General features: G+C 36.3%; 1 protein-coding gene across 1 annotated transcript; it reads right to left on the bottom strand.

Moving 5' to 3' along the window:
- Positions 1-3444: 3444 nt before the first annotated feature.
- tmsb2 (thymosin beta 2) lies at positions 3445-4820 on the bottom strand. Its single transcript, XM_062043729.1, has 3 exons — positions 4683-4820; positions 3893-3997; positions 3445-3755 (listed from the first exon to the last, which is right to left on the bottom strand). Exons 2-3 carry the CDS (start codon positions 3990-3992, stop codon positions 3718-3720), a joined length of 138 nt encoding a protein of 45 aa, XP_061899713.1. The 5' UTR covers positions 3993-3997; positions 4683-4820; the 3' UTR covers positions 3445-3717.
- Between the last annotated feature and the right edge of the window lie 6681 nt (positions 4821-11501).

Here is an 11501-nt window from a genome sequence, read left to right as displayed (position 1 = left end):
TATTTATTTGTTTTTGTCATTAACAGCTCCATCACAAAACTTTTTTAAGATTTATGAGCGGAGGGTCTGCGATTTTGTCTGGAACGGCAAACCAGAAAAGATTAAAAGAAAGGTTTTGTACAAAGAGTATGAATATGGGGTCCGGAACTTCTCAACCTTGAAGCTATGTGTCTGTCTTTAAAAGCATCAATTGTTCCAAAGATGTATTTAAACATTGAGTGGTACACAAATGTCCTGTTGGACAAAAAACATGTACTGTATCAAAAGAAATTGTATCCTTTTTTACAAGTGATCCCCTCCCAGAGAGTCTGCTGGGAAACATGGCGGGGTTCATAAAGGAAACAATCCACTCATAGTGGTGTTTTCAATTTTATGCGCCAGAAAAAAGAGACGATATTTTGCAGCAGTTAATATGGATGAACTCTAATATTGTAATAGATGGAAAGCCTTTCTTTTGGAAAAATATGTTTGAAAGAGGAATCATTTTTGTCAATGATATTATCAATGAGAATGGTAAAATTATGAAGTATGATGAATTTAGAGCTATGTATGGTGATGCTTGCTCAAGCTTTTCATTTTATCAACTAACTGGAGTAATTGGGAAAAGATGGAAACAAATAATTAATTATGGAACTACTAAATTATTAGTTTGTAAACCTCTATTAAGACATTCTAGTTGGCAAAAAGGAACTAAAATAAATAGAAAAATATATATTTTTTATTTAATAAAGAAATCTTTGAAGGCTGCCTCATACAACACAAATGGAAAATGGGAGGACTTTTTTGACTGCCCGTTCCCATGGGATGCCATATTCAAACTAATCTATAAAACCACTATCGATGTGCAAAATCGTTATTTTCAAATTAAAATTATTTATAACTTCTTACGCACAGGGAAAATGTTAAAATTATGGAATATGAGAGAGTCAGATGATTGCAGATTTTGTTGTCAGGAGCCTGAATCCACCCTGCATTTGTTTTGGTATTGTCATATTGTGTCTTTGTTTTGGGTGGAAGTTGAAAAAATGTGTTTAAGGATTGGTTTGTTTATGAAGCTTAATGTGGTTTCTGTTATTTTAGGAGAGTTCATTGACAATCATGATTTAGTCAATTTAATTATAGTACTCGGTAAAATGTTTATTTTTAAGGCCAAAAACAGATATTCACTTAGTATTACTTTCTTTAAAACATTTATTCATCATTTTCTAACTTTAGAAAGTTACATGGTTGAAAACGATAATGATGCCAAAAAACATAAAAAAAAAGATGAGAAGTCCTCAAAGGCTTATTTTGAAAGTATAATTATGTTTATAGATTATATGATATCTGTTGTTGTGTTCCCTAATTTGAGTGACCTGGACATAATCTGGACTGTACATAAATGCTTATTTTGAAAATGTAATTTTGTTTATAAATTATATGCAATCTGTTGTGTTCCCTAGTTTTTTTTCTGTGTACATGAATGAAGGTGTGTGTTGCTGAGTCCGACTTGGACATTATCTGGACTGGGCCTGGTTTAAAAAACCCTTTAAACAAATCTAATTTCATTGACAACCTGGTCTGTTGAAGATAAGGCCCTTTTTTAAAAAAAAAAAATAAAATAAGATAAAGAAATAAAAAAACATTTTCTTGGATAAAAAGGAAAGTAAAACAATATAAAAATAATTACATAAAAAATAGTAATTAATGAAAATGTTAGTGGACCAGCAGCCTATACAATCATGTGTGCTTCAGGGACTGTGTCCCTTGCAGATGTGTTGTCTATGTTGTGGGAACCACAATATTGGTAGCAGAAAGAAATAACCCCTTTTGTGTGAGTGGGTGTGGATGAGTGTGCATGGGGGAGGTTGTTTGGGTTGATGCACTGATTGAAAGTGTATCTTGTGTTTTTTCTATGTAGATTTAATTAATAAAAAAAAAACAGGCCCGCGGGCGACTCATCTGGTCCTTACGGGCGACCTGGTGCCCGCGGGCACCGCGTTGGTGACCCCTGCTGTGGATTATATCATCAGCACATTCTAAGTAACTGTCAGAAAGTGTTTTAGTCTTATCTTATTTTGACGCTGTATTTTAAGATGTTAGATTTCCTGTGCTCTTATTTTGGCGATCTAGTCTGGGACGTAATTTCCTGTTTGTAGCGTTTTGGGTGATGGTGTAAACAGCATCGTGTGCGTTCCTGACTAAAATGTAAGTATACGTCGAATATAGCCTATAATGTGTTAAATGTAGCCTTAACCGAGTGTTTGTTTTCAACAATGTTTCTGCATGAAAATATAATTCGCCAGCTCAACTTTCGCCCTGTTAATAGCAATATACTTCTTGTTACACAGTAGTTACTCTATTCTACCGCTAGAGGGCGACATAGACCACGTTTGAAGCACTATCTATTCTAAATCAACAGTGCTTATTCTCCATTCATTTCTAATGGACTGTTTTAATAGTCCATGTACATTTGTTTGTATATTTTTTTTGTTTTTTTTGTTTGTTATATAACATTATACATATCCTGTTATATTATTGCATATTATATTGCCTATATGTGCCGTAATCATTCTTTGTATGTGTTCCCTTTAGTCCAACTTCACCATTAAAGAGTGTCTGAAAGCCTCTGTGTGCCCTACTCTCTGACCGGAGTCCTTGTCGTAAGAAGATATCAGATCAGCATTCTGCACCCAGAGTACCCTACTCTATTATAGTAACAATGGTGTTTTGTTTGATTTTTGTCATATATTTGCTTCTTAGCCAATCACAATCATCCAAACGCCTCAATTCCCTGCCTAGCAACTGTCAGTTGAGAGCCACATATATTTTCTGGCTCTGTATTAATTCTGTGTTACTGTATATACACACACGTAATGATGCTCCACTATATGATTAATAACACACACATGTGCATGCATCTTAAAATAAAATAATGTAATAGTAGTTTGATTTTGTGAGACTAATTGCTCGCTTTTGCTCTTCAGTTGAATTACTGGCTATACTTCTGACCGTGATGTGGCTGACATCTTAAATCATGTTCATCCTGGATAAGGATGGACTTGTACTTTATTATTGTTGCAGTTATTAGTATGCATTAGTGGAGAATTGCATTGCATCATGCATACTGAGAGTTGTGAGTCATGCATATTAGTTTGAAAGGCCTTAATTGTACTGGATCTTCTAGTGATGGTGCAGGTGTTCCTAATGTTGTGGCTAGTAAGTACTTGTCTTTTGGTTAAACATTATATAGAGGTTACCTCCATTCGGGTTAATCATTTTGCACAAAGTGCTGAATAAGCACAATATCTTCTGCTAAAATGAACAAGGCGATTTGGTTCCACATCTTGATATTTATTACATAAAGAAAAGTGAAAAATTATTAAGAAAAAAATCCCACATGGTTTGGCTCTGATGGCTCTCCTTTACAGGAGACACCCCCCCCCCCCCACACACACACCCCCATCCCCTCATAGCCTGGTTGCCTGCCTCGTGATGCTACATCACAACACCACTCCTCCCTCCCCCGTTTGGCCATATCGGAGACAGGCAAGCAGGCTAATCCTTTTGCTGTCAAGGGGTAAAGAGACCCCAACACCCACCCACCCCCCACCCATCCGAGTTGGGGGAGCACCTTTATCTGAAGACAAAAGTAGGAGATCGGAAAACTGTGATGAGGAAAAACAAAGTGCATTTTTGCTGTGGCATCCCGGCTTCTTTTCTTCGTGTGCTTATCAGTCAAGGTGTGGCATCTCCTTTCCTCTCCTGCTCAATAGCTGAGGGGAGAAAAAGGGGAGGGCGTGTGTCAGCATCAAGGACCACGAGGAGAGAAAATGCTGTGAAATGTGTCGACTGAGTTACAGATGTGTTGTGGTGGGAGAGGGGTGGGGGGGGGGGGGGGGGGGGTACTCACTTTCTTTCGTGGGCAGAGGATTTTTTTCTTTTGTCTCGGTCTTCTTCAGCTTTGTCTTGTCGAAACGAGAAATCTCAGTCATGTCGGGCTTGTCAGACATTTTAGCTGTAAAGACAAAAACACAATTCAACCAGTTATTAGGTCTTGTCTATCGACTATTTAGAATGGGTAGATCGTCATAAATGGAATCGCAATCATGGTCACATATGTTCATATTTGAAGCGGTGACGTGAGAAGGGAGTGGCTTTTTTTTTGTTTTTTTTTGTGCCAAGCCTGCACACGTCCACATGGTCGCCTCCATCATGATGCACTCCCTCCACATTCTACCAAACTGTCTTTTTCCTTTGTCTTTGCCATTCCTTGCCCGAGGCCTGCAGGTCTTTGTTCTGTCCCTCTGCGTCCACCCCTTGCAGCCTCACCGTGCTCCACTGCAGTCCTTTTCCCTGACCTCGCCTCAGGTGGCCCAGTCACGCCATGCTCTGCCATGAAGATGCAAGCTTCTCCATGATGATATCATGTAGAAATATCCTCATTAGTGGGTAGTCTGACTAGAGCACATCTTAGTTCATTGATGAACTAATTACCCCCCTATTGTTCCTCCCTTCATCACCATCAGCACCACCATTCCTTTGCACAAATGTTCTCCTTGCTGCCATTAGCAGGCAGTCTTTCTGCTGGTTCAGCCACACCCCAAACCTTTGTCTGGCTCCCAGCAACAAGCCGCCCCCTCGCCCGGCCCCACATGTGTGAAAACCACGTCGCACGACAGAATATATATATTCTTACTTACCTGTGTTTTTTGACTCAGCTGCGGGATGAAATCCACCGGCTTACAGGAGAGCTAGGAGGGCTAGCGGTGCAGAGAGTGAGAAGGGAGCTGCCGGTGTGTGCGTGCACGCCTGCCTGCCAGCATCCAGGGCGTGGGGGTTTAAAAGGAATGGAGGGGGGGAGAGATAGAGAGGAGAGAGAGTGACTCAGGGCTTAGTCAGTCTTCTTTTTTGTCATCAATATTCATGTTGTCAGGGGGAAAGACGAGACTCATAGCGTGAGTCTGAGCTATTTTGCTTAATATACTGTAAGAGGTCATATGTTGGGGTCGTTTTGGCAGATTTTGTACAGTAAAGACGCTAAAACCTATCCAATACATTACTAAACTGTCTGTAGAAATGAATGCTGTCAAATTATATATTTTTTAAATCAGATTAATCACACTTTTAAATCGTGATTACCATATTTATTACTGTATAATGCACATCTTCCTTGACTGCACTTAAATGTAGAATATATTTATATTATTCATATATTATATATAATATATTATATATTATTTATTATTATTATTATTGTCTATTGTGAGCGAACTGTGGTGCTGAATTTCCCCCAGGGATCAATAAAGTACTTTCTATTCTATTCTATTCTATTCGATCTATTTTTCGGAGTATAAGTCGCTCCGGAGTATAAGTCGCACCGGCCGAAAATGCATAATAAAGAAGGAAAAAAACATATATAAGTCGCACTGGAGTATAAGTCGCATTTTTTGGGGAAATGTATTTGATAAAACCCAACACCAAGAATAGACATTTGAAAGGCAATTTAAAATAAATAAAGAATAGTGAACAACAGGCTGAATAAGTGTACGTTATATGAGGCATAAATAACCAACTGAGAACGTGCCTGGTATGTTAACGTAACATATTATGGTAAGAGTCATTCAAATAACTATAACATATAGAACATGCTATACGTTTACCAAACAATCTGTCACTCCTAATCGCTAAATCCCATGAAATCTTATACGTTTAGTCTCTTACGTGAAGGACCTAAATAATATTATTTGATATTTTACGGTAATGTGTTAATAATTTCACACATAAGTCGCTCCTGAGTATAAGTCGCACCCCCGGCCAAACTATGAAAAAAACTGCGACTTATAGTCCGAAAAATACGGTAATCATGAATGAATGAATGAAATAAGTTTAATTCGGTCATATAATCAACCATCAACCATTTTGTGTGATCAGTTTAACAGTAGAGATTATACATATTTAACAATCATACACATTTACACACAAAAATAAAATAAAAAGAATGACCGAAAAAGGAATAGGCTGAAGCCAAAGCTTATATTTGCCTATACTATACTTTACTGAAAATAAGATTACCTGGAACATCAACGTTCAAAAAAATCAATGGGATGAAAGTAATTGTTACTATATTTTATAATTTTCAATTATTTCACCTTTCAAGGTTTTCTTAAACCTTAACAAAGAAGTACATGTCTTCAACTCATCACTGAGCTTCTTCCACCATTTAACTCCTAAAACTGAAATACATTTGTATTTTATATTCGTTCTTACTTTACTTATTTAAAAAAAATAATATCCCCTGTAAATTATAGTTTTCTCCTCTTAATTTAAATAACCTAAGAATACAAGCTGGAAGGCTGTTGTTCTTTACTCGAAACATAATTTCCATTGCTTTTAAAAACACAATATATGAACATTTTAACACATTAGAATTTATAGATAATGTGTTCATAGTAGCACACTTTGTGTACTATTCTAATGATCCTTTTTTGAAGTTTAATTATTGGGTCTATGTTTGTTTTATAAACATCTCCCCATGTTTAATCATGATTAATCACAGTAAATTACTTGCTTGCATGATTTAATCTAATTGAAAAAGAAAAGACCCCAATATTTTGACACAAGTGCAATTTTATTGTCAGAATGTCATACACAAACTTTTTTCAATACGTTTTACTAAATGTATGTATTTTATTAACCTACTCAGTGGCCTTGTGGTTTGAGTGTCTGCCCTCAGATCGGTAGGTTGGGAGTTCAAACCCAGGCCAAAATTTCAATATATCAAGATAAAAAAATTAAATGAAAATCCAATTACAGTATGTTATTTATGTAGTTTGATCATTTTCCTCGACTGGTGTACTAACATCATGTGGTTTATTTTGTACATACGTAGCATCATCTACAAAGAATTGCTATTGCGACATCCAGTGGACACATTTACAACAGTCGTTTATTTCATAAACAAATTTCAGGTTAATTTTAATACTTAGCAAACTCATCCCGCGGGCCGGATATAAGCCTGATCTGGCCCTCGGGTTGACCTTTTACACCCCTGATCTAAAGTATCTTCACTTGTGTTTGCATTGACCTGATCACTGACCGTCCGCGGTTAAGGAGCATTTGCATTAAAAATAAATTGTCTACATCAAAGGTGTCGAACATGGTTACACTGAGGGCCACATCGCAGTTATGGCTGTCCTAAGGGGACCACTTGTAACCGAATATAATTTATGAATCTAAATGTATAAGAATTCATCTCATGATATTGTAAAATTAATTGCTATGCATTTGATTATTATATTTGTATAACATACGCTGTACAAAAAAAAAAAAAAAAATTCAGTTAAAAAAAAACAAACAAACTGGCAGCTGAGTCGCAAAATGTACAATGTTTTTTTACAGCATATCACTGTAAATGGAAAAAACGGTACTATAGTTTTTTTTACTGTAAAATCTTGGCAACTGAGCTGACAGTTTTTTTTTTTTACTGTAAAATCTATTGTCATTTCTACAGTGTACAATTTGATGAATAACTTGCTTTGATATAACTAGAGAAAATATTTATTTTGTATTAATTTTTAAAAGTTTGAAATTAATTATAGTATTATATTTGTCACATTATTAGATAATAAAGTTTAAATTTACTCAATAGCATGCAATACATGTATTTCACAATGCAATTATTACATTTAGTAAATGATAAAATGCTTTATTGACTCATATTATTTCAGGGCTATCACGGGCCGCATTAAATGACGTGGCGGGCCAAATCTGGCCTTCGGGCCTTGGGTTCGACACCTGTGGTCGAGATACATGATTAATGCGATACATTTTTGTAGTTAACCACATGCATTAACTCTGTAAATTTGACAACCATATTAAAAATATAAACATCTTAGCTTTGTGTTATAAGTGACGGAGCCATTTATTGTAGTATCTAATAACAAGTGCTATCAAATGATTCATTTTTTAATCTAATTAATCACACTTTTGAATTTGTATTAATCATGATTAATCACAGCAAATAACTTGCTTGCATAATTTGATTTAACTTGAAAAATACCCCAATTATTTTATACAAATGCAATGTCATTGTCAACATGTCACACACCAACATGTTCTTTGTTTTACCAAACATACATCATTTATTTGCTCTGAACTTAGTGAGAGTTTGATATAAAGTCTTTTCACTCATGTCTGCACTGACGTATGCATTGACCTGATCACTGGCTTTATAACAACCTCCCCTGCTTTTCAGGTAATCATCATTGCATGTGCATTCAAAAATAATTGGGTGATTAATCTGCAATAGTTTTTGGTAATTAATCACATGCGTTAACTCGTTCAATTTGACAGGCCTATTTAACATATAAACATCTTAGTTTGTGTTGTATGCGGTAAAGTACTTTACGGTAAAATCCATGGACGTATGTCATTTATTTGCTCAAAAACTGGTAACGGTTTTATCTAAAGTCCAGTCAGGGTGTATTTTGAAGTGACATTTGCCAGCGAGCACACAAGACAGTCTTCTCACACATCTTTGCACTGGCCTGTGCAGTAACGACCTGCACTGACTTTCAGGTGACCATCCACGGTGAATGTAATGGATGGAGCATGTACAGTCAAAATCAACTGGGTGATTAATTTTATTTGGTTTGCATTGATACATGATTATTGTGATGCTTGTGATTAATCACATGCGTTAACTCGTTATTTTTGACAGCCCTACGAATAATATACAGTTTGAGCCGAAAATAATATACAGTTTGAGCCGAAAAAAAGCATTCACACAATTAAAATGCATTTAAAAAATGTGTTCTTATCTCACATAGGGCTGTGAATGACCAGCAACATTTCAAAAAATGAAAAAAACCAAAACAATTTTAGCATTGTCCAAGCAAATACACACAATAAACTGTGCTAAAGCACAACATGTAATATGTAGTTATCCCTACAGTGATATGCAATATAGCCTGTATATTTTTTATTAGGATTGTATTGAACAGGTAAACCAAATAAAATAGGTTTTTTATTACATTAAAGTGTTTGGGGTTTACTGGGTTTGTTACATTATTTTATGAGATTGCAGTTAATTATTTAGGTTTCTGCAGTCATTAGTCACGTCCCATATTTAGTGGCTGATCAAATAGCTTTCGGTTACATCAGACTTTAATAGAGCAAGGATAGTCCCGAGCTGATGTCATAAAGAGTCTAGTGGTGCTTTCCCCCATTAATCACCCCCGGGGGTTTGTTACTTCCCAGTGCTGCCTGTTAGTGAGGATATCTGCAATTGATATTCGCAGCTCTCAATATAGCAGTGATGATGAGTCACTATGCCAAAGTTATGGGCATTGCTATTCTGGCATCATGTTACTGGAAGGCCTTAAAGAGGGTGACAACAACACCTCACTGTGGTCATAAAGGATAGTGTGCTCTTTAGTGTGGGTGCATTGCCATCTGCTGGTCAAAGGGTGGAACTGACCCCTTTTGCTGCACTTGCATAAACTATACTGTATATACTCCATATAATAGTTGATTTTAAACCACCCTGATGACCTAATTACTTTTTAAATGTATGTTAGTTTATCTTTATGTGTATTTACTATTGAGTGTCATTATCAGTTAAGTATAACCTTGCCTTACATAGAAGTGTCATTATACCTTGGCGTTATGGACAGGGTCCAGCCCACCAGTGACCCTGAACAGGACAAGCAAAAAGGAAATATATGAATACAAAAATAAATGAATGAATGTTGATAAGAGTATGCATTTACATACTCATAGTCCAGAAATGCATAGATGTAGACATCTTAGTCCCTCTAGGCTTTTGTTGGCTTTTTTGTGATCAGTGTGGCCTAAAAAACTGGAATTCTGGAATGGGCATCTACATCTGCTATATGATTTGCCCGAGAAGCTGGGCAGGACATTATAAAAAAATAAAAAAAATAAAAAATAAAATAAAATAAAATAAAATGCTGGAATTCGATGCATCTTTTTAGGAAAGTTGCAGCAAAAGTTGCAATGCTTATTTTTTTCTCAATAACATTGATTACATTTGTGATTTTATGAATTTGTTATCAACGTTCTACATTTTGTAAACTTAGCCTCAAAAAGCACAGGTTTACAACAAAATTGGATCAATATTTTACTTGTTCTGCGATGAGGCGGCGACTTGTCCAGGGTGTACCCCGCCTTCCGCCCGATTGTAGCTGAGATAGGCTCCAGCGCCCCCCCGCGACCCCGAAGGAAATAAGCGGTGGTAATGGATGGATGGATTTTACTTGTTTTGTACCACGCAGACCTAAAGGTAGACACTAGATGGCAGTAAATTCAGATTCTCAGAACTCATTGTCAAGTTACTGTACTGTTTTAATTCATTATCACTAATAATAGTGAGAATTTATTATAATTATAGAAAGAACCACCAATAAAGGCTTCCTTATTGTCCACTATCTGCTCTGTTGTGCGCAGGATGCAGATATTTTCCATGTTTAATATGCTTGAAAAAAGTGTTTGTCCATCTTAAACATTCATTTATGTTCCAATACATTACCCCCGGATGTTACGAGCATTTGTGAACTTTTAAGAGCGATTTCTTGCAGTGATTTTTGTTGAGAAACATTGGAAGGTTATTATCAAACTTCAACTACTTTGTTATGTAAATGTTGCCTCTTTGCTAGGTCAGCATTGCAAATGAAAATCTGTTATTAATTGCCTTACCTTGGATAAATAAAGGTGGTATTGTTATGCTTACTACATTACCCAGAAGTCCTAGATCCGTAGACAGGAACCGCTAGTACAGGGGTGGGCAATTAATTTTTACCGGGGGCCGCATGAGCAACCCGAGCACTGCTGGAGGGCCACATCGACAATATTTCAATTAAATTTTGCTCAATATTATTTTTGATATATACCGTAAGATACATAATAATTATAATAATAATTAATAATAATAGTAATACTTCAACATAGTGTGTGTAACAGCATTCCATGACTAATATAAATAAATTAACATTAACAATAAATGACAGTAAAATAAGCACACGTATGACTGAGGAGTCATAGTGTAACTTTGTGTGGTGTTTGAGTTGTCCGACTTTTTGTTGGCCATAAACGCACCAGTGGTTTAGTGCTATGCGTGTTGGTGACAGATGACAAGTTGGTTTTGGCCTGGTTTGTACGGCAGAAAATGACTAGTTTTTCGAGATAGAAGTGTTTTACTTATGTTTTTGGTGTGGTTATGTCCGAATATAAACAGTTTTGCTCAATAAAGTGATCGATATAATTCCTGTCCTCGAAGCATCTGGATAGACGTTACAATAATTGAACGGTGTTCAATTGAACGGTGTTGACGAACACACTTAGGGCCGCTTGTTGTCACTGTCACTCAAAGTTGCATTGCAAAATTACATAGAATAAATATGTTTATTTTGTTTAGAATTCAGATGGGATTTGATTTGGTGCGGGGCATATATTTGCTGCGCGCAGCAGACGCTTGAGCAGTGCGCAATTGCGCAGGCACG

This window comes from Entelurus aequoreus, linkage group LG04, assembly GCF_033978785.1.
Source record: "Entelurus aequoreus isolate RoL-2023_Sb linkage group LG04, RoL_Eaeq_v1.1, whole genome shotgun sequence".
NCBI lineage: Eukaryota > Metazoa > Chordata > Actinopteri > Syngnathiformes > Syngnathidae > Entelurus > Entelurus aequoreus.
The sequence above is the reverse complement of the archived record's forward strand: the minus strand, read 5'-3'. Positions and strand labels throughout refer to the sequence as shown.

Bases quoted from the DNA above. Each gene is read 5' to 3' on its own strand.
- tmsb2 (XM_062043729.1), bottom strand. From the start codon at position 3,992: ATGTCTGACAAGCCCGACATGACTGAGATTTCTCGTTTCGACAAGACA. The intron at 3,756-3,892 runs GTGAGTACCCCC...TTCTCCCCTCAG, and splicing joins TCCTCTGCCCACGAAAGAAA to CTATTGAGCAGGAGAGGAAA.